The sequence below is a fragment of the Lepisosteus platostomus genome, chromosome 14 (genome assembly GCF_059453375.1).
Source record: "Lepisosteus platostomus isolate fLepPlt1 chromosome 14, fLepPlt1.hap1, whole genome shotgun sequence".
NCBI lineage: Eukaryota > Metazoa > Chordata > Actinopteri > Semionotiformes > Lepisosteidae > Lepisosteus > Lepisosteus platostomus.
Window position 1 is genome coordinate 2,400,594 of NC_142624.1, and position 21,717 is coordinate 2,422,310.

General features: G+C 54.7%; 2 protein-coding genes across 11 annotated transcripts in view; one reads left to right on the forward strand and one right to left on the reverse strand.

Annotated features, from left to right (window-relative positions):
• Positions 1 to 14,873, forward strand: part of sun2 (Sad1 and UNC84 domain containing 2) — a 59,937-nt gene extending 45,064 nt beyond the window's left edge. For 6 of the 7 annotated variants that reach the window (XM_088606459.1, XM_088606462.1, XM_088606461.1 and 3 more), the window contains 17 exons: positions 851 to 977; positions 1,164 to 1,294; positions 1,919 to 2,086; positions 2,380 to 2,445; positions 2,784 to 2,913; positions 4,127 to 4,188; positions 4,314 to 4,423; positions 4,742 to 4,921; positions 5,191 to 5,268; positions 6,399 to 6,442; positions 6,616 to 6,766; positions 7,116 to 7,331; positions 7,720 to 7,804; positions 8,319 to 8,434; positions 8,818 to 8,985; positions 9,577 to 9,669; positions 10,626 to 14,873. In XM_088606459.1, the coding sequence (XP_088462585.1) occupies positions 853 to 977; positions 1,164 to 1,294; positions 1,919 to 2,086; positions 2,380 to 2,445; positions 2,784 to 2,913; positions 4,127 to 4,188; positions 4,314 to 4,423; positions 4,742 to 4,921; positions 5,191 to 5,268; positions 6,399 to 6,442; positions 6,616 to 6,766; positions 7,116 to 7,331; positions 7,720 to 7,804; positions 8,319 to 8,434; positions 8,818 to 8,985; positions 9,577 to 9,669; positions 10,626 to 10,742 (2,040 nt within the window). In that variant the 5' untranslated portion in view covers positions 851 to 852 and the 3' untranslated portion in view covers positions 10,743 to 14,873. The remainder of the gene's footprint in view (positions 1 to 850; positions 978 to 1,163; positions 1,295 to 1,918; positions 2,087 to 2,379; positions 2,446 to 2,783; positions 2,914 to 4,126; positions 4,189 to 4,313; positions 4,424 to 4,741; positions 4,922 to 5,190; positions 5,269 to 6,398; positions 6,443 to 6,615; positions 6,767 to 7,115; positions 7,332 to 7,719; positions 7,805 to 8,318; positions 8,435 to 8,817; positions 8,986 to 9,576; positions 9,670 to 10,625) is intronic. The other variant, XM_088606457.1, reaches the window with a different exon arrangement.
• tmem150b (transmembrane protein 150B) lies at positions 14,754 to 20,489 on the reverse strand. 4 transcript variants are annotated; one of them, XM_088606475.1, is made up of 7 exons: positions 20,307 to 20,489; positions 18,468 to 18,550; positions 18,143 to 18,202; positions 17,681 to 17,748; positions 17,268 to 17,395; positions 16,996 to 17,173; positions 14,754 to 16,868 (listed from the first exon to the last, which is right to left on the reverse strand). In XM_088606475.1, the coding sequence occupies exons 1-7, from the start codon at positions 20,349 to 20,351 to the stop codon at positions 16,666 to 16,668; spliced, it is 765 nt and encodes a 254-aa protein (XP_088462601.1). In that variant the 5' UTR covers positions 20,352 to 20,489; the 3' UTR covers positions 14,754 to 16,665. The 4 variants fall into 4 exon arrangements, with proteins under 4 accessions (XP_088462601.1, XP_088462603.1, XP_088462602.1 ...); XM_088606477.1 differs by having other exon boundaries at positions 20,196 to 20,311; XM_088606476.1 differs by lacking the exon at positions 20,307 to 20,489 and adding an exon at positions 20,130 to 20,284.
• Between the last annotated feature and the right edge of the window lie 1,228 nt (positions 20,490 to 21,717).

Consider the following 21,717-nt stretch of genomic DNA (forward strand, 5'->3'; position numbering starts at 1 on the left):
GCCCAGCTGTAGAGGAGTGTGCAAGAGCTCTTGGGTTTTCGGCACATACCCAACCCTGCCACTCGCTCGCTTGTATTTTGTGCATTTCCGATAGGGAGGATTAAGAAAACAAAAAGCAAGCATCTCTATGCCTACAGTGTGGCGTTTTTGAGGGTGTGAATTTTTTTTTACAGGTTTATTGGTGGATGCAGGGGGGGAGAATGACGCCCAGTTAGACCACATGTCCTGTCGTGAACTAATTTCTGAAGGGCGTGAATGCTGTGTGTTAAACTTCTCTTGTTTGGTTGACCAGACCTTTTTCTTAACCCTAGAGAAAGGTTTTCGAGCTGTTCGGGGGGGGGGCGGGTTTCGAGAGTAGGAGGCCACCAGCCTCTCCAGTGCCTCCGGATCGCTCCCCAGCCTGTTTTCAGTTCCCCCGTCCTGGCGACAGGGAGCGGGGCTGGTGTGTGGCAAAGGTGTGCCTCGCTGCAGCTGGCACCCGGGCGTGCGCGCGACGGAGCTAAGGCACCGGCACGCGCAGTAATTCAGCGCCAGCGTCGCCCGGGAGGAGAAGAGACATCCTGCGGTTCTTATCCCTGCTCTCGCTGTGTGTCCGCGGGAAAGCGGGGAAACTTACTCGGGCTTCAGCCTGTTCTTTTTTTACAAATTAGGCCCAGGCCGTAAGTGAATAACGATCCTCCTGGTTTAGGTTTAGGTTAGTTGGTACTGTGCATCTTGTGTGGTGATATAGCCCAGTGGCATGTTCGAGGCTGCATACCCAGCACTGCACTGATCACTGTGTGAGCTGCTGGGGTCTGGCCACTGCCCTCCCTGCGTGTCCCTCGGTAACACGGGGCCCCTCTCCCCGCAGGGATGAACAGGCGCAGTCGGCGCTTGGTGGACGGGGGGTACTACCAGCCCGAGGACGATGGGGCCAGCACCAGCTCCACCGGCTCCGTGAACGGTGGCCAGATCTCCTACCGAGAGAGTCCTGTCAGGTACCCGCCTGTCTCCCGGGTCTGCCCCAGCCTCCCGCGGCTTGCGTCCTCTCCTGGACGGCCACTTCGAGTCTCTGTCTGTCTCTGTCTGTCTCTGTCTGTCTCTCCCGCCGCTCTGGGCCCGAATCTCTCCGTTCTGCACGGCTCCCCCCTCCGTCTGACCCGTGTGTCTGCCCTCTGTCGCAGGATCTTTAAGAAGAAGGTCGCCGGCCGGCGCCAGGTCAGTTCCTCCTGCTGCCTCGCCCATGAGAATGCCTCCAGCGAATCGCTGGGCAGCTACGCAAGCGAGGAGCCAATCAGGGCCGAGGAGTACTGGGGTGGGTGTGGCCGTGCCTGATGGTGATCATAGTGTTGATGTTGTTTATTGAGCTGGAGTAGGAGATAGTCAGGGAGATAACTTTCTCTCTCATGTTGTGTCTTTATCCCCCTTTCTCCCTCTCCCTATGTCTTTCTCATCTCTCAATCCTCGTCACTCTCTTTGCTATTTGCTCTCTCTCCCTCCTTTTCTTCCCTTTCCCCCACTGCCCACCTCTCTCCTTTCTCCCTCCTGCACCCCTTCCTCTTCTCTCCCCTCTCCCTCTTTCTGCTCACTTCTCTCCCTCTCCCCTCCTCTCTGTCCCTTCCTCTGTCCTCTCTTCCTGTCCTCCTCTCCCTACCTCTCCTCTCCTCTCTCCCTGCCCTCTGTCCTCTCTGTCCCTCCCTCTGTCCTCTCTCCCTCCCTCTCCCCTCCTCTCTCCCTGTCCTCCTTTCCAACCCTCTCCCCTCCTCTCTCCCTGTCCTCCTTTCCAACCCTCTCCCCTCCTCTCTCCCTGTCCTCCTTTCCAACCCTCTCCCCTCCTCTCTCCCTGTCCTCCTTTCCAACCCTCTCCCCTCCTCTCTCCCTGTCCACCTTTCCAACCCTCTCCCCTCCTCTCTCTCCCCCTGTGCTCCTCCTGTCTCAGGCATTGCTCCCAGTCTGCGGGCTCTCAGCAGCAGTAGCAGGGCGAGCTCTCGCAGCAAGTTCTCCTCGCCCGGCCCGGACAGCCAGCCCGGCTTCAGCTCCCGCTTCTCGGCAGCCGACGGGCACGGGAACTCCTCGGGCTACTCGTCCTCGGAGGAGGGCTGCTGCGGTAAGCCAGCAGGCTCCCAGGTCCTCTTGACCGGGCGTAGAGTTACAGTGTAGGAGAGAGCCGTCCGTCACGTGGAACCACCTTCGTGATGAGAGGGCGAGGGAGTGCCGGCACACAGGCCGGCGTCATCACTACTACAGCCCGGCCACAGACCGGACGAGCTGTCCTGTAGCGCCACAGGGATGTATCGGTATAGCCCCCCTGCTCTAGGACGCGCTCTCCCGCCGTGCGGCCCGCGTGCAGAGCCGGTATCGGGGCCGTGCCTGACGCCGTGTTGTGTTGTGTCGTCTCAGGCCCAGCCCAGCCCCACCCGGACACCGAGCCGCAGCTGGGGGTCAAGGATCTCCTCCTGTCGCCAGGTAAGCCCGCCGCACGACCGCCGGGGCTCTGTTGGTCGGGGTCGCCGCTTCCCTCCACCAGCGGCTGGGTTTGCCGCGGGGCTCCTGCCCAGTACGAGAGGGGGAGCCGCGTGTGGTGTCTGTGCCTGGCTGAGGAGCCATCTGCGGATCTCAGCTGGTGACTTAGATGCCTGACTGAATGCCTCTAAGTCAGAATCCTCCCTAAATGGTAGTTGACCGTAAAGAAACCCGTTCTGTCGTGCCTGTAGCTGTGAATTGACCCTCCCGTCGTCGCCAGAATCATCATCAGATCTGTCCAGCGGCGGCTGGACTGAGACTCGGATGTCTTCTCAGTCCAGCCTGTCTGAATCCCTCTTGCTCTCTGCGCCCCTCAGGCCGAGCTCTGGCGATGCTGTACTGGTGGCTGGGCACGGCCTGGTACAGCCTGACCACGGGAGCGTCGCTGCTGGACGTGTTCCTGCTGACCAGGTCAGTTGCGGGCCGCCGCTGCCGGGGGTCTGGCAGAGAGGGGCGGAGACCCCCGGAGACTCGGCTGCGTGCGCCCCTGGTCACTGATATGAAGATGACCAGGGGCGGGCATTTTCAGCAGGTCCTCCACAGGACAGCTGGTTCAGAAGTCAAACAAGCCTGATACAGAAAACACAGGACACTCTTTCTTAATCGCCTATAGTCCCAACACCAGCAACGCAGCAATGTGTCCTCTGCCACAGTTTCTAAACCGATAGAGAGCTTTATCCCAGTTTCTCAATTAAATTCCTAAAATAGCAACAGTCTCCGCTCGGAGAAGCAGTTGTTTTTTCTCCTTGCTCTCTTTTGTCTGTGGTTATATGGGGTTTCCTCCACCCTCCCGCAGTGGGACTAGAAGCTGTCCTGATTCTGGTAAGTGTGGGATTAGATTTGTTACTGGTGAGAGGAATGTGTGTCTAATCTCTCAGAGTATTTCTCTGTCACTGTCTGGGGGGGTGGGGAGGCTGGGCTTAGTTTTCCTGGGCGGTCTCAGCTCCCGGTGGAACTTCGACGACCCCTGACCCCTGTGACTCAGGACGATTCCAGGTGGTGCTGATGTGTGATTAAAGATCGATAATCGTGTTAGAGACTCCTGCTTCTGAACCGCATGACCTTGATTTCAGTAGCTGCCTCTGGGCTGCTGGTGTCACTCTGCCCCAGTTAAGGGAAAATGTCTGTGTGTTTCACAGTTTCAGCTGTGTAATGTGTAAGCTCTGTAATGCATCAAGTCTGTTCCAGGTTTGTCTTTTCTCGATGAACATACATTAGCAGGAATAACACTGTTCTCAAACTGTTCTTGTAGACCACATAACCTCACATCACTGCATCACAGCAGACCAGAACACTTCCCGTAAGATACAGCTGTCAGGATTTATAGCTCCTAGGGGATAATAAAGGCTCTCTCTCTCTATTAATGCAGGAATACTGAAATGGCAGATAGGGACTGGTTTCTTTATTGGTTCCAATTCAAAGATACTGTTTGACATTTCGTCCAAGGGCACTTAGCTATACAGGATCTGTTGCCGTTTATTAAGGCTACGCTAAGAATTGAAACAGTTTTATTAGGTGAAGACTTGAGGTGATGTATTTGCCTGGAACAGTCACAGGACCCAGGGTTAGCATGTGCTCCGGCCCTGGCGCTGCTGACAGCTCTGTGTGCTCTGTCTCCCGGCAGGCACACGGGCACAGTGAAGAAGACCATCGCCCTGCTGCTGCTGCTGGTGCTGCTGGCTCTGGGTAGGTGTCCTGCCCTCGCCCTCTCCCTCTCCCTCTCCCTCTCTCTCCGTGGGTCGCCCCACGCCTCTCCCTCTCCCTCTGCGGGCCACGCCACGCCACGCCTCTCACTCTCTCACTCTCGACAGGCGCGTGGTACTGGTACCCCTTCCTGGCCCTCTCCTCGGGCGGCACGGCTCCGCGCAGCCCTCGCCCTGTGGACCCCGTGGACTCTCCGGCCGGCGTCGGCGCCATCCAGGTGGGTTGTGTCTCCCGGAGCCAGTGCCGGGCCCGAGGACGGGTCGCCGCACGTGGGGGTCTTCCGCCTGGGATCGAGGCGGGGAGGTTCGATTAAGGCTCTCGGATGGGGAAAAAACTCCAGCCTGCCGTTTCATTCATTTACATTTGCTCAGAGTCATAAGCCGCTGATGCTGGACGTGTGTCATCAACACTGCAAAGCTCAGACCCAGGCAATAGTAGCGACAGGGATGTTGTGCGTCGGCTGTCGGAGTTGATGCAGTCCGACGGGGGTGGGGGCGAGTGTGTGACGGCGTCTCCCTGTCGGTCTCGGTCCCAGGACGCTGGCGTTCTCGCAAGGCTGTCCGCGCTGGAGGGGCAGCTGGAAGTGATGAAGAGGGAGAGCGAGAGGGAGGGGCCGAGAGGTGCGGGAGGAGCCCAGCAGATCTCCGCCGCAGTCCTGCAGAGTACACTGGCCGAGAGGGAGGAGAGCTGGAGGGAGGAGAGGGAGCGCGTGCAGGTGAGAGAGGGGAAGGGAGTGTGTGAGTGTGAGTGTGAGTGTGAGTGTGAGTGTGAGTGTGAGTGTGAGTGTGAGTGTGAGTGTGAGTGTGAGTGTGAGCGCGCACGAGAGCACGGACAGAGCTGGGGAGAGGCTGCAGGTGAGAGAGGGAGGGAAGTGTGGCCGTTTCCGTGTCCGAGGCAGGGAGGGATCTGGAGAGAGTGAGAGAGGCTACCGGAGAAATTGACTGGCTCTGCGCCTTAGCGCCTGTTTTGTCTGTTCGCTCACAGAAAGAGATCGCGCAACTCAAACAGGATGGAGAGACCATGCGGAAAGAGACCGTGGGGAATCTGCAGCGCTTGTCAGAGGTACGCCGGCTCGAGTTCCCAGCCTGTCTTCAGTGTGTAGTGTGTGATAATGAAGTGTTTACCCATTTTAAGCATTGAATCCTCATTATCATCAGTCATTCGGGTACAGAGTAGTTTAATATACAGTTCCTTCTGCTTTTCTGTGGCAGAGTTTTCAGCCTGAGTGAAAATGTCAGTTTGATGAAGTATGAGTTGTTTTATCGAGTTCTGAATATTTGAGTGCGGCTCAAGATGCAGTCTCATCTTCGTAAGAAAACAGAAATAAACTATAACACCCGCCTCCCCCAAATTAGGATTTGCACCAAATCTGTGAACTGTACTCTGATCCATTTTATTAAGACTTAGTTTGTACTTTTCTGCTCCTGTCACTCAATATTTTCTCTTCATCTTATCACTCCATGACAGATTTGTATTTTGTAGTACCCAAACTAGCCGTTTAGCTTTATAGATGTACACAGAGGAACAAACCTTGTTCGTTGTCAGGAAGCCCCTGCAAGGGGTCCGGTGTGATTGGCGAATGGGATGAGCGTGCATGTTTATGTCAGCTTGGGCTGTTTTGATCAGTGTGAATCGAAAGATAAAGGACACGCTCGTTCCTCCTCACCCGAACGAAACTGTGTTCATAACAGCCAGACACAGCTGTTACAGCAGTGGAAACCACACGCGTATACTGCAGCTTGTGATGGTGCCAGAGATCTTTTCGGCATTAGCACAGCAGCGTGCATCAGAAGGACTCAAGCGAGTGAGAGCCCGTGCAGAACCATATACCTCCAGCTGTGGCTCAGTAGCTCATCAATCCCAGAGGCCTCCTCCAGCTGTTTCTTGAATGATTCCATGTGATCAGGTTCAGCGTTATGGCTGGACTGGTTGTTCCAGACGCCCACAGCTTTCTGTGTAACGTAGTGTCTCCTGTTTTCTGTCATAAACACAACTGTTCTTGGTGTGAGCTTGTGCCCCCTGCTCGCCGTGTCATTGCTGGGCGCTGGGTACAGTCCCTAAGGCTGACAGCTGTCCAAGCCTTTGAGGATTTTAAGGTCTTTAAGACAGACCCCCTCACAGTCTCTTGTGTGTGTGTGTCTCTGCTCCTGTCTGCTTGTGTGAGTTAACAGTGTCTGTGTTTTCTCCCTCAGCGAGTTCAGGCCGAAGTGTCCGACCTCAAATCGTCTCTTAAAAGGTAAGATGTCTGATGTCTGCACCTTCTTTTTTTTTCCCTTTTCTTTCTGTGTCTGCCTGTCCATCTGATGGCGGCGTCGGGCGGCGGAGGGAGGCGGTGAGGATGCTGGGCGGCAGTGTGTCACACGACCGGCCTGTTACAGGGTGTGAAGTGTGCTCTCTGTCGCCCCCTAGCTGGCAGTCGGAGGATAGTGCCCGGGCACTGGAGAAGCTGGCCCGCCTGGAGCAGGAGCTGACGGCCCTGCAGACTGACCTCACCACGCTGCACACAGAGCAGCGCACGCTGAGAGACCGGCTGGACAACCTGGACGCCTTCAAAACCCAGGTACGCCAGGACCCTCGAAACACAGGTGGACCCCGGGGACATTGAGACACACCTAGACACGGGCAGACTGACAAACGGCTGCAGACATTGACGGTCTCAAAACGGGGACACCCTGATGCACCCCCGAGTCGCTTTGGTCAGCATTTCAGTATCGCATCGTTCTCGTCTTCCTGTCCTGCTCATTCTGTTCCTCTCTCCTTCCCTCCTCCTGTCCCCGTGGATCCCCTCTTCTCCTCTCACTCTCTCTCCTTCCTTCTCTCGCCCTCCCCTTCTTTCACTCCCTACGGCCTCCACCTCTCCATCTCCTTCCCTCTCACTCCGCACCTCTCCTCCTCCTCCTCTCGCTCAGATGCGCTCCGAGCTGGCAGAGTGGCTGGCGCAGTACCTCTCCAGCCCACCGGATGGCGCCGTGCCCGTGGTCCTGCGACCAGAGCTGCAGGAAGCCCTGCAGCGGCTGGAGGAGAAGATCCTGGCCAAGATGTCTCAGGGCAGAGGTGGCGAAGGGGCCTGGGCCAGCGTTGGGGAGACCCTCAAGGGAGAGGGCGTCGGGGAGGTCACCCTGCAGGTCCGTGTGATCTCCATTCCACTCTTACTTTTGTCTCTGGCTGTCTTCTGCCCTCTGTTTTTCAATGCTCTGTTCTCCCCCCTGTCTCTCTCTCTTTGAAACCGCGTCTCCAGTTGAAGGTGTCACCCTTCTTCCCTTCCATCTGCCATCTGTCTGTTTCTGAGTGGCTGTGACCGTCCGCACTGTCCAAGAGTGTGTAACAGCTGCTGACAGCTCGTCTCCAGCACTTTCATCTGCAGCTGTCCGCGCAAGAAATACCCAGAGAGCTTTTGTTTTGCGAGTAGATAAATGCACTTTTAGTTCCCAGCCAGAGGCAGAACAACGGACTTGCTGTTTGAAATCGGGATGGGTGTATGGCGAGTGAGGGTGCCGGTGTTTGTTTCGCCAGGATGTTCACAGGATCGTACGGAGGGCCCTGGCTCTGCACAGGGCGGATGGCATCGGGCTCGCAGACTACGCCCTGGAATCTGCAGGTAACGGCACTGCTGCATCCTCTCATCACTACAGCTGTAGGGTTGTGAGAGGCGCGCCGTCCCACTCATCTGTAACGTTAGGTCAGGTAGATGCTGTACACTGGTGGTGGTGGGGATCCCCATTACCTGTAAAGCGCTTTGAGTGGAGTGTCTAGAAAAGCGCTGTAGAACTGTAAGAATTATTATTATGATTATCATTATCATCTGTAGTCCTGTATAGCACCAAAAGACACTCTGTTACGTTAGATCTACACTCCTGTCATCCATATCTGTGGAGCACTGAAAGAGACTGTCTTCTCTGTAACTTTAGACCTACACTCCTGTCGTCAGATCTGTACAACGCTAATTTCTAAGAATACTGTTTTAATAGAAGACTAAATCCTTTGTAATTGTCCAGCAGTCTCTTCTCCACTCTGCATGCAGATGCACTTTCTGTTTTTCATGCAGTAGACGTTTTGTGAGTAACCAGCGGGTGTGTGTGTGTGTCTGTGTGTGCGCCCACACGCGCCTGTAGGTGCCAGTGTGGTCAATACCCGCTGCTCTGAGACGTACGAGACCAAGACGGCGCTGCTGAGCCTGTTCGGGATCCCCATGTGGTACCACTCCCAGAGTCCGCGCACCATCATCCAGGTGAGGCTGCCCAGCCGTGTCAGAACGAGCTCGACCGGGGCCGCAGGTGACGTGTGGGGAGGGCGAGTCTTGAGCTGCTCGACCCATAAAGAACAGCTGACACGCCTGTTATCGCCCTAAACTTCGGACTGGAGGTACACCTGTCAGGAGTGCGTTCTGCACTAGTGCTGTAAAATCAGATCAGTGATATATGGAGTGAGTCCATTATCAGTGTACGGAGAACATTACCAAGACAAGACACATCCGAAGTGTGTCTTGGCGAGCGTAGCGCATGGGAGACTGCTGCCTTCTTACGGACTGAATCCTTCCTTTCTCAACCGTATTTCACTGGGAATGTGACTAAGCACTCTCTCCTTCCTTCTCTCCCTCCCTCTCTCTCCCAGCCGGATGTGAATCCGGGGAATTGCTGGGCGTTCCGGGGGTCCCATGGCTTCGCGGTGATTCAGCTCTCCACACCCATCCGCCCAACTGCCGTGAGCCTGGAGCACATCCCCAAAGTGCTGTCCCCATCTGGCCGCATTGACAGCGCGCCCCGAGACTTCACCGTCTACGTAAGAACCCTCACCGGCTCGCAGGCTCGGACTGGGGGGCAGGAGAGGGAGAGGAGGCGTGTGTCAGTCATGAGGAGAGGAGAGGGAGAGGAGAGGTGGCGTGTGTCAGTCATGGGGGCTGGAGAGGGAGAGGAGGCGGTGTGTCAGTAATGGGGGCTGGAGAGGGAGATGAGGCGTGTGACGGTAATGGGGGCAGGAGAGGGAGAGGAGGCGGTGTGTCAGTAATGGGGGCAGGAGAGGGAGAGGAGGCGGTGTGTCAGTAATGGGGGCTGGAGAGGGAGAGGAGGCGGTGTGTCAGTAATGGGGGCTGGAGAGGGAGAGGAGGCGTGTGACAGTAATGGGGGCAGGAGAGGGAGAGGAGGTGGTGTGTCAGTAATGGGGGCAGGAGAGGGAGAGGAGGCGGTGTGTCAGTAATGGGGGCAGGAGAGGGAGAGGAGGCGGTGTGTCAGTAATGGGGGCTGGAGAGGGAGAGGAGGCGGTGTGTCAGTAATGGGGGCAGGAGAGGGAGAGGAGGCGGTGTGTCAGTAATGGGGGCTGGAGAGGGAGAGGAGGCGTGTGTCAGTAGCGAGGAGAGGATATGTCTTTTTTCAGGGAATGGATGATGAAAAGCAGGAGGAAGGGACTCTGCTGGGAAAATTCACGTATGATCAAGATGGCGACTCGATACAGACATTCACCTTACCGGTAAGACAGTGCAAAGAATCGGGTGGTTTAGTACCACAGTAAAACTTGATCCTGCTAGCCCAATACAGGAAAGGTGTCTAGAAGCTGTCTCCCTGCAGAGTTCTGGGATTAAGACGTGCCAAGTCTGCTGCACTCAGTGTCTCAGTCCTGGTGCTGGAGAGAAACTCGAGACACCATCTGGTCTGAGCAGGAGGACAGGCGTTTCTCCAGCTGCTGTCAGCCTGCAGGACACCCCCCTGCTGGACATGAGCAGAGCCCTCGGAGAGAGGGGGATCCTCTCGGTCTTACTGCAGGGACAAGCACAATTATAGGCTGATTACAGACGTCACCAGTCATCAGCCCCGGGTTCACATCCATAACGCTTCTTAAGAGCTGAAAGCACATTTAAAAACAAATGCCTCAAACAGAAAACCGAAATAAATTACCCTGCCTTTAAGACCTTGGCTGTAGAAAAAGAGGTTTCTCAGGACCTGGACTGAGACCCCTCTCTTTCTACACCCAAGGCCGGAGTGCAAAAATAAAAGCGTAAACGGACCAGGGCTGAGGTCTCCTGCTGTGGACTTTCAGCTGCCTGCACCCTGTTCCCTTGTAGGATATTTTCTCTGCGTAAGATCTGCTGCGTGCAGGATTTACTGGGGTGAAGCACATGCTGTACAGACACCTGTTGTTGTCACAAAGAATCCGACAGACAGGCTGAACAAGCACCCTGTTCTCTCTGTAGGAAGGATCAGAGGCTGGCTCTAAATAAACTGATCCTAAAATAGGTGCTTCTCCAGTGTCATGTAGGGTGCATGGAGGAGGTGCTTTAAAAAGCATACAAGTGTGCTTGTGAACAGTGGCAGGAAGGGAATCACTCTGTCAGTCTGATCTCCAGGAGGGCTCATCGTGAAGAAATAACCCTCTTTCGGATCTGCTCTGAACTCCCGGCATCTCTCCTGTGTCCTTCTCGACCCTAGGGCCCGGCGCCAGAGGCCTACCCACTGGTGGAGCTGCGCGTCCTGAGCAACTGGGGGCACCCCGAGTACACCTGCCTCTACCGCTTCCGGGTTCACGGAGAGGCCCCCAGCGCGTGAGCCCGCCCCGGGGCCCGCAGAGCCTGGGACTGGGGGACTGGGGCGCACGGGGAGAGAGAGGAGAGGAGGAGCAGGGGTGGGGAGGGGTGGGGGGGTGTTACTGGGCACAGACAAATTGCACTGATACGTTATGAGGATTTGCTTTAAAAAAAAAAAGTTCTATGCATAAATAAAAGTCTTTCTGAAGGCAGGATAGGGGGCTGTTCTTTGGTATCACAGAGCAGGACTGATACTGTGGTTCTCAGTTCCAGGCTTTTGCTGGCTGCGGTAGTTTCAGTTTTACATTGCCAGGGGGTACGGTACACTTAACACTTCGGCCGGGGGGGGGGAGGGGGTCATCTGAACAGACCTGTGGCAGAGGGTATCGGTCACTGCCAAGCCAGAGTGTGCCCTGCCCTGATCGCTACTGTGTTTCTCTAATCTGGCCTGTTGAGTATCGTGGCTCTGTTCAGCTCTGCAGGTCGGGTAGCTCTCGTGCCACACAAATCAGGCAAAGTCGGTATCTTGCCAAGAGAAAATGTTTTACAAACCTAATACGTTTCATTCCAAAGGCGTTCTATGCAACGGGACCCCTGATCCTTAAGAATCCTCTTTCCACAGAGCGGCTGTCGGCACCGTCTGACTTGCAAGAGCTGCAGAGCCCGGCTGTGGTACATTGAGCACCTTTGTTCTCTGGGTGAGAGGACAAACACCAAGCACGAAACGGAGCGAACACAAACCCAGTGGGGTCTGGCACAGCCTGGTGTTTTGGTTCAGGCCCATTAGACAGGGCCTGACGCAGACCCTTGTCTTAGCACAGTGGGACTGTGGGAGCACTGGGGAGGACCGTGTCTCTTGAGTGGGGTGGGCGTGCTCATTTGACGATGGCAGGACTCTATATTTATGTAGATACCTGTGGACATGTATATATTGCACTTTGATTCTGTTTTCTGTTTTGCTCTTGTGTTCTTTTATGTACATACAACAAAGGGCTTGTAGATAGTTTTTAGGTACTTTAAGCCCTGAAGGAAAGTTTAAAAGTAATGTTTGAATTGTCAGAACGGTCCGTACCTGGGCTGTCTACCCCCGAGTGGTGGAGCCGCAGTCCAGCAGGTGTTACAGGCCATCCTTAAAATTTTAAAACGATTCCTAAAGCCTGGGAACAGGCCTGTTGACTCTGTTCAGAGACCAGTGGGCATGAATGCCTGACCATGCACTCGACAGGTTTCCTGGTACCCCCTCCTGCCCCGCCGAGCGCAGAGAGAGTGGAAATGGTCAGAAATACCACGGCGTCCAGCTAACTTCATACGGAGCTGTGCTGTGGCTGCTGTGTTCTCTCACCGACAGCCTAGCTCCTGGCCAGGACTGTTTTTGAACACTTGTTGATGTGTATAGAAATACAGCGTTAGGAGCGTTCTTCCAGTATTGAGTCTGAGATTGTAGAAACGGTTTGCGGTAAATCGTAAGGGCTCTCTCGTGGCTGACGCTGCTTTCGGCTCAGCCCTGTGCAGCTGTTTGTTTGTGTAAGTGTGTACAAGATATCCACTGCCGTGCTGCTCAGTCAGGGCCCGTCTGAACTGGTAGATGGCAAATTTATTAGAACCTGTTTTAGATTAGCTTTAGATTTGTACAAAAGTGACAGCAAGCCAGCGATACTGTATTTGTTTCTTAATGAAGAGAGAGGATTCTGTTGCACAGCTCCTTTGACTAGCGAGCACCGTGTCCAAGAGCTCTACAGTGAGTTGCTATGAACAAGCTCTGCCGATGCACTGGGCTTTGCTAGAAAAGCACAATCCCGTTGCGCGGCTGAGCAGCTCGGCGAATGAAGGGTCGGTGCAGAATTCTGCTCCATGACTTTGGGTCTTAAGCGTAAAAATATTGCTGTTACCCGTCTGTGATGCTTGACACAGTCTGCTTGCGGTTAAACTGTAGGTACTCTTATCTGCGTGGGTACTTGAACCCACAGCCCATTAGCTCTGTTTCACTCTGCTCCCTGCTTGTGAGCGTTACGCAGAGTTTTGGCAGGGGCTCCTGTACAGTTCTCTTTCAGGGCTCGGAAGCTACACTAGTAATCTTGAGATTAAAAGAGCCCAGTTAAGGGAAGGACATCCCACTGACCTGCTGCTGCACCTGCACTGGGCTGCATGTCGGATGTTGACTATTTCAGGAAATGGAGAGCAATCGTTTTTCAATTTAGAGCAAAAACGAGTCCTTAACTCCTAATGCCACATACTCTAAAGGGTGTTCTATGCTGCCTGCAGGGGCTCTGTTAGTGCCCTTCAATAGAGGTGTTGGAGACGCTTCTTGTCGGGAGAAAAGTTGTCTCACCGGAGAGTTGCTTAGCGATGAGCAGTGAGAATAATGTTCAGGGTCACTGCACAGAATTGCACTTTTGGTGTCGTTCGGCCCTGCCCTTTGAAGCTAACTGACGACACGTGCTTTGTTTTGTACGGAAAGTGATTTTAACTATTCTATCAGTGTTAAAGGTCAGACAGTTACCCAGTAGAGAAAGAGTTTAAATGTCAGTGCTTGTACTCACTGTTCTCTGTTAACCCAGCTCCTAGTGCTTTTGCACAGTGCTGTGTTCTGCACTGCAGCGCTGGAGGACTGGCGAGTGCCGTGCAGCGTCAGTGCGACGGCCCCTTGCTTGTGTCGATGCTGTCTTTATAACACCCTTGCCTGCAGCCTCTCGCCCCCCTCTTCCTCTGTGGGGTGCTGTGTGCCCTGGATGGCCGCAGTCCAGTTACAGTGACCGTGTCTTGCCCAGAGCGCCGCACTGCACACTGCGAGCTACGCTTGCTTCTCTCCTGGCCAGTGTGCTTGGGTTCGGCCGGTGAGACAGATGCATGGGCACACTAATCGATCCTTCAAGACTGCAATCAGGGCAGCAGTGGTGAGGATGCTGGGCCAGAGTAGAACATCATACGTGCAAGGACTGATGCACAAACTTCTTTTTTTACTGTGGAGCTATTTGGCTAATACCCAAGTTGAATCTGTTGTACTGGGGTGTAGGGGGTTGCTCTTTCCATTGGACCTAACCAGTATCACCCTGGGATTAATGGCAGCACATTTACCCCATTTTTATGGTGCCAAACTATTCAAGTACATTTTGGGGTACTTGAGTCATCCCCACTTCTGGGTGTGCGTTCAGAGACGAGAGAAAAGTACCAGCTCACCAGAGTGAATTATCCCTCTTCCTTTGGTAACTTCAGGAATTTCCTGACCCAGCTCTGGAGAGTCCCAGTCCCACAGGTTTTATGGAAGTAAATTTCCTTAAACAAATTATCCGCCTATTTGCTCAGTAAGTAATGAGTAATGTTTGCCATTTTTAGAGACGGAGATTCAGTGACCTATAAGATTAACTGGACTGGGGCTCTTCAGAGCAAGGATCCGAGACACCTGCCTTGAAAACAAATACTTGATTCGTTTTTGCAGATGTCAACTGCAGAATTTTCACCTTATGCCAAAACTGTAAGAAATTAAAATTGCACACAAAAAAATCCCAGGAGCAAGCTGGCGATGAGGGCTGGAGTTCAAACAGAAGCGCAGTCCCTGTTGTAAGGCTTCCTGTCAGAGCTGTGGCCAGAGGGCAGCCTGTGTCCGTCTCGGATTCCTCTCAGAAAATACCCCCTGATCTCGTACACCACAGTGGACTAGACACACACACAGACACACACACCACAGTGGACTAAACACACACAGACACGCACATCACAGTGGACTAGACACACACACAGACACGCACATCACAGTGGACTAGACACACACAGACACGCACACCACAGTGGACTACAGCCACACACACAGACACGCACACCACAGTGGACTAGACACACACACAGACACGCACACCACAGTGGACTAGAGCAACACTGGACTAGACACACAGACACACACACCACACTGGACTAGACTCACACAGACACACACACCACACTGGACTACACATAGACAGTATTTCTGGCAAGAGGCTCTTGAATATTTTTGCTGATTATATCGTAGCTTTGAGCAATATATTGAAAACAAGGAACGTTAGGATGAGAATTTTTATTTTTATTATTGTTATCGCTTAAATGAAATGTTAACTTATGCAAAATGGAAGGAAGGTCAACTTTTTATTGCATTTTTTTTAAATAAAAAAACTTAAAGGAACTTGTGCCTTTTCATGTATAATGGCAGACAACCCCTGCTGTTACGTGTGTGTGTGTGTGTGTTTTTCTCAGTCCTAAAGTAACATTTACACGTCTTAAATGTCAGTGGAACAAGTAAAGGTTTATTCCAGGCTGAAAAGCCAAGTGTGAACCTTTACTTGTTCCTCTGAAGCCTGACGCAGCTCTCTGCTTGAGCCACTTAAACATCGGTGGTAAATTTTGGATATTTTTGTTACCACATACAGGTAAATTACATCCCAAAACAATACCTTAAGAACATCACGGCCTTGTAGTCTCATACAGCCTGTGCGTGTGCTCTGTGTCCTTCCCGCTGTCTGGATTTTGGACCAATGAATGGCAGATGGGGATCTGTCGGATCCCCACCACGATCACAGATCACCTCCAGCTGACCGGTGGCTAAGGAGCTAATCCTCCCCCTTAATCCCCTGAAGAGGCTGAGGGCTGCCAGGGCCTTGCCTACACCAAGCCTGCAACAGTTTGGTTTAAATGCTAAGTGTGGTCGATGGAGAAGCTGGACTATTTTCAGACCCGATTACAGTGAAGGAAACGGCACTGTGCTCGGCCCAGGAGGCTTTTTCTGTACACAAAGGGTTGTGGGAGTCTGGAACTAGCTACCCAGCCACGTTCGTGAAGCCAGTAGCCTGGGTTATTTAAAAAAACAAACTTGATGAGACTCTCAAACCAGTTTGCGACTAGAAGCGAAACCATTCAGGGCGTACACTCGCTTGCAACTTTCCTTGTGTCATGACAGCATTTCACCACAAGAGGGTGCTCACTGTACCGGACTGCAGTGTGTCGATTCCTGTAAAAGTAATTTCGCCGAGGAGTAATTTCTCAGCAATGGCACTGTCAGCCCTGGTTCAATATTAACCATGCTGTTGATTTAAGAAGACCTCAGGCTGGATTGTGATACAGCCTGGGGCTCATTGATCCTGTCCCAGCCTGCTACCATATCTGGCTGAGAGGAAGAGGGCTCAAAGGCGGCCAATGCTCTGGACAAGACGCACACAGGGGGCCCGTGCAGACGTCCTGAGACGGATACAAAACCTGTGCAAACTCTACCCTGAAGATCCATTTTACATACAAATTCTTAGTCTGGGGGCTTATATATATAGATTAAAAGGCATTTAATTGTAAGACATGCTGTTGGGTCCAGTCCATGTGTTTTGTTTTTAAATGCCTGACTATAGGTTATCAGAAACAAGATGTTGGTGTATTTGACAGGCGATGCACAGCACTGCGGCGCCTCCAAAGCACCCGAGAGCAACTGCCCTTCAGCCTCACGAATCTCTTTTAATGGGCGTTGATCATGTCAACATGTCACAGTCTGCACAGCTCCGGGACAGTGAAACCGCCTGACTGCACGAGCCCGCGGCCTCCAGCTGTCCGCTGGGGAGCTTAGACAAGAAAATACAGGTCAAATACACAGGAGCAACGCCCCCAATCCACCCCCCTGCCCCTGCACCTCATCGACTCCCTTTAACGATCTTCATGATGGCTGCTGTTCGTTAGACTTCATCAAACCGGATCTTGTTGCGCCTGGCGGACGAGGGGAGGAGTCGCGTTTCGGGCTGGGGGGGTGGGGGGGTGGGGCGCCCTGCGCCCCCTGCTGGCGTCTCTCGGCTGCTCCGCGCCCGTCCGGCGCTGTGCTGTGGAAACTGCGCCCCCTGTAGGCGTGAGGGAGAACTCGCGAGCGCAGGGTTACGATGGAGCCCTGCACCCGAATGGCCGGCGCGTGGAGCAGCTCCACGCCCCCCCCCTCCTCCTCCTCCTCAGGGTGCCTGGGCCTGGGGGGCCACCTCCGCGGGCTTGGCGCCGCCCGCTGGCACGGCCTGCTTCTGGACGTGGTACCGGTGGCAGTCGACGTGGCGGAACTCGACGGCGAAGAGCGCGAAGAGCAGGAAGAAGGTCATGGCCGCCGCCCACTCGCACCCGGCCGCCGCCGACCGGTACTGCTGCTTGTGGAGCACGGACACTGGGGGGGTCAGGGGTCAAGGGTCACAAGGGTCACAAGGGTCACACGCGGCAGGGGGGTGCGGAACGGGGGCAACGGGAAGCCCACAGCCCAGCGAGCGCAGGCGGGCTCGCGGGAGGAAGGATACTGCCGACGATGAGGACGGTGCAGGCGCTGCAGAGGCCGACGCGGGCCGGGCCGATCCAGCGCCCCCCGTGGCGGGGCGCCACCGTGTAGGTGAGGTACGCCTGCACCCAGAAATAGGCCAGGCCCACGAAGAACGCCAGGAAGGCCCCGAACAGGTGGGCGCCCATCAGCACGGATTGCTGGCGGAGAGAGAGGCAGGATGGAGTCACTGGAACACTGGTCCCCACTCTCCACCCCCCGACCCCCGATTTTCCCCTCCCCTGTCCCGACTACCTGGAAGTTGCCCACGAAGGAGCAGCCCAGCGCGCAGCCGAAACCCAGCACCAGACCGGCCACGTTGACCCGGGAGCTCTGCCCATAGTCCTTAATCTGCTGGTAGCGGATCAGAACTATCCACACCACTGCGGAGAGAGACAGAGGACACACATCCACAATATATCCACAGGACACGGCACTGAGAGAGAGAGGGGTTCATACAGACACACTGACTGGACACTCCAGTACATGAACACTGCACTGAGAGAGAGAGGGGTTCACACAGACACTCTGACTGGACACTCCAGTACATGAACACTGCACTGAGAGAGAGAGGGGTTCATACAGACACACTGACTGGACACTCCAGTACATGAACACTGCTCTACCTGGAGCTCTACTGTACCTATAAAGAGTGCCCAGAGACTCACCCATGAGAGAGCCCAGGTTGAGCACCTGTGCGAAGATGCAGCTCTGGGGATTGTAGGTGCCACACGTACTGGGAGAGAGGAAGAGGAAGGTGGAGAAGGGGCAAACGATGTGGGCAGAGAGATAAGAAGGAGGGGCAGAGAGAGAGATTGTTTCAGTGAGCTGTAGTATACTGTAGTCAAACTGCAAATTCAGAGAGCTTTACTAGCATGACAGTGTTGCCAAACAGCAGAAACAATTCTCACAACATCTCCAGTACAAACAGATTACTGATCATGCAGGAATTCTGGGATCAGGTTTGCTCTTTTAGGGAAGAATGCGGAATGCATCACTACGTTTCAGTGAGCTGATGCAGTTCCGCATCTCCAGAGGCCGAAGGGTCCCAGAGTGCCCCACACAAAGGACTCGAAACTCTGCTGAAGCCCAGCCAGGCCACACTGCGAGTCACAGCCAGCGAGCCTCACCTGATGTAGGGGAACTCCCGTGTGAGATTGACAGACCCGTTGGACACCGCCATCCCGAACCTGGGAAAGACCAGCAGAGGGTCAGCAGCCTGCGGGCATCTCTCCGGCAGCGGAGATCAGCTCCGCAGGACCGCCAGAGAGACGAAGCCTGACTCGTCGTCGTCATCATCATCATCCTCTGACAGACCCCAGCGCAGAGAGACCGCGGAGGACAGGGCGCGAGTGGAAACGGCTCGACGGGGGGGGAGGGAGGAGTGCGGGAGGCCGGAGAATGGGGAAGAAGGGAGCAGGGCTCGGGGTTCGAAGGCTGAGGAGAGTCACTCACACCGCCCAGAATCCCACAGTCCCCAGCATTGCCATGGCGATTGGGAGCAGCGCCCAGGCCCACATCCTGACCCGATCGGAACCCTGTGGGGGGAAAAAAAGACACGAGACTCCAGACTCGATCCCACAGGCCTGTCCGGCGTCGCTGGGGAGGAGCACTCTGACACTGTTCTCTGCGGAGACGGGCTGTCGGTGTCGGGAACAGAAACCACAGGGGCGTTCATCGTTCTGACAGCCTCTCGGGCCCCTCGGGGGCGCCGTGTTGTCTTACCTGCGACCCCAGCTTAGCCCGTTTCAACCAGCACCTCAGCTCCCCAAGTCCCAGTCAGGGGAGAGGATGTGAAGACTAGCCCACGAGTCAGGCCCCATTTAGAACAGGGAACTCAGAATGAGCAATGATTCATCACACTTCTACAGCACCCTTCTGGAAATCCCACTCACAGCGCTGGACAGGTCACGGGGATCCCCTCCACCCCCACCAGTGTGTACCCCCACCTGGATGATGCTCCAGTCCGCTCCCCACACACCAGCTCTCAGTGGGGAGGAGAGCAGAGTGATGGAGCCAGTTCAGAGAGGGGGTTATTAGGAGGACATCATTGGTAAAGGCCAGGGGGTAATTTGGCCAGGACACCAGGGTAACACCCCTAATATTGAGAATATTGAGGCATCGATTGCTCGTTGAGCTCAGAGAAGACGCCGCCCAGAATAAACGGTGCCCATCTTAGGTGCGACTAGGCTAATGTGTCTGTATGCAGCTTGGACTGTGGTGCCATCGCCAGACCTGCACTGGCTGTCCCTAATAATCCTTTCTGCCCAGTTTAAAGGACAGAGGACCTTCTAATAGGGAGATCCTGTTGAGCGCAGCCAGCGAAGGATAAAAAGACTTCAGCTAACCAGAGAGCAGGTAACTCAACTGAACACAAGAGCCGCACTATCAGTAGGGCTCGGCCTCCTGAGATAAGGAGTTTCGATGGCTTGCCAATAGTTCCTCATAGCCGCAAGGGCAGGAACACTGGTGTTGAAAGGCCCTGAAACTGCCAGGCCGCGACAGAAGATCCAGTTGTTTCCTGCGCGTCCCTGGCAGATGTCTCCAGAGGTCCAGAATGTCTCTCCCAGTCCGGCTCAAACCCGCCATCACAGCCTGACCTGAGCACTAACAGAGCTCAGCTCACTGTCTGCCCGGCACCACAGACGTTTAACTCAATAGACCGCTCAGATGCGCTTGTTGGCATGAGCGATGATCTGATGCGGAAAACAAACACAGAACCTACGACCACCTACGGCCTGCGTCACTTATGTTAAAGACCCAGACCAAAACTTGCGTGCAATGCCATCCAATTCCTCTTTCAGTAACAGCCACCCTGACATCACAAATTAAACCCGGAAAAACAATTTTAGACCGAACGAGGGGCAAACAGAGACCAGAGAGGGAAGGAAGAGAGAGGGAGGACAGAGAGAGAGGAGACAGAGAGAGAGAAGTGAGGGAGAGAGAATGAGAGGAACAGAGACAGAGCGAGCAAAATTCAGTCCTATTGCCTTCATTATCACAACAGTAGATCCGGAAGTTTCACATTTAAGTATATTTCCATAAAAGCCAAAGTCCAGTAACGAAACAAATGACTGTTATCCTAAACGTTGTAGAAGTCTACAATAATCTACACACCTGCTTCTGAAGTACTGGTTTGGCTGAATCCAGCTGCAGGACCAGTGAAACGAGAGAAAAGCTCACCTCTGGTGCTCCGGCAGTGGGATCAGACTGAGCGATATCCAGCCGGACTCTTTCCTAACCCCTTGCTCTCTCTCACTCACTGAGCGCTACAGTGCGCCACTCCTCTCTTACCGTACTTCCTGGCCTATAGGCTGCGCCGCGCCTGTCCGGTGGCATCGTGTCAGCCTACAGCTCCAGAACTGGCTGGACTGAGGGTCTCTGGGTGTTCTTGCAGGCTGGTGTTCTGGACCGGCTGGACGGAGGGCCTCAGTGTTCTTGCAGGCTGGTGTTCTGGACTCGCTTGACTGAGGGTCTCTGGGTGTACTTACAGGCCGATATTCTGGACTGAGGGTCTCTGGGTGTTCTTGCAGGCTGGTGTTCTGGACCAGCTGGACGGAGGGTCTCTGGGTGTACTTACAGGCCGATATTCTGGACTGAGGGTCTCTGGGTGTTCTTGCAGGCTGGTGTTCTGGACCAGCTGGACGGAGGGTCTCTGGGTGTACTTACAGGCCGATATTCTGGACTGAGGGTCTCTGGGTGTTCTTGCAGGCTGGTGTTCTGGACCAGCTGGACGGAGGGTCTCTGGGTGTACTTACAGGCCGATATTCTGGACTGAGGGTCTCTGGGTGTTCTTGCAGGCTGGTGTTCTGGACCAGCTGGACGGAGGGTCTCTGGGTGTACTTACAGGCCGATATTCTGGACTGAGGGTCTCTGGGTGTTCTTGCAGGCTGGTGTTCTGGACCAGCTGGACGGAGGGTCTCTCAGTGTTCTTACAGGCTGGTGTTCTGGACCCACTGGATGGAGGGTCTCTGGGTGTACTTACAGGCTGGTGTTCTGGACCCACTGGATGGAGGGTCTGTCAGCAAACTTTACCGCCTAAAGTTCCCCGCTGATTGTTGAGCTGTCAATCAGCAGGGGCTGGGTGGATCAGAATGGAGGGGAGCGGAGGGGCTACACCTGTCGCTTCCTGGGCAAAGAGCTCGGGCTCGGCGTCCCTGCAGGCTCACATCATTGGCTGGAAACACCCACAATTCACGCCTGCCAGGAACTGGAAATGCTGGCGATTTCCTGGGCGCTGCAGTGCTGTCGTCTTACTGGCAGTGACCGCGAGGGAGCCGGAGGGGCCCAAGCCCGCCATCCCCGAAAAAACCTTCGGCGTACGATACCGCAGTCGCCTGAGCCCACACACCGGATCCGAGGGAGCCCCGCGTGCGTCAGGAGGAGGAGAGGTCGTCAGCCGCCCATGAAGGTAATGAGGAAGCCGTGCTGAGCCAGGAAGATTAGAAACCGCCCCCCAGAGCCCGAGACGGACCGGCTCACAGCCCGGCTCAGCCGCTCGGGAATCTCCCCTGCTTTTCTTGAAGGGGTTTCCCGGTGGCTTTGTTCCTGGCCTGCGCCGGCTACGGAAACGGGTCTCGTCGGCTGAGGTCCAGTCGCGCGGGCATCCACGTCGGGGCCCTGCGCGCGTCACACGCCTTCAGTGGAGAAAAGAGACACAAGTGTGCCCCCACTCCCTACCCCCCCCACCACTATATACCGTACC

Bases quoted from the DNA above. Each gene is read 5' to 3' on its own strand.
- tmem150b (XM_088606475.1), bottom strand. From the start codon at position 20,351: ATGCCACCGGACAGGCGCGGCGCAGCCTATAGGCCAGGAAGTACG. The intron at 18,551-20,306 runs GTAAGAGAGGAG...TTCCCCCCACAG, and splicing joins CCTATAGGCCAGGAAGTACG to GGTTCCGATCGGGTCAGGAT. The intron at 16,869-16,995 runs GTATCCTTCCTC...TGACCCCCCCAG, and splicing joins CACCGTCCTCATCGTCGGCA to TGTCCGTGCTCCACAAGCAG.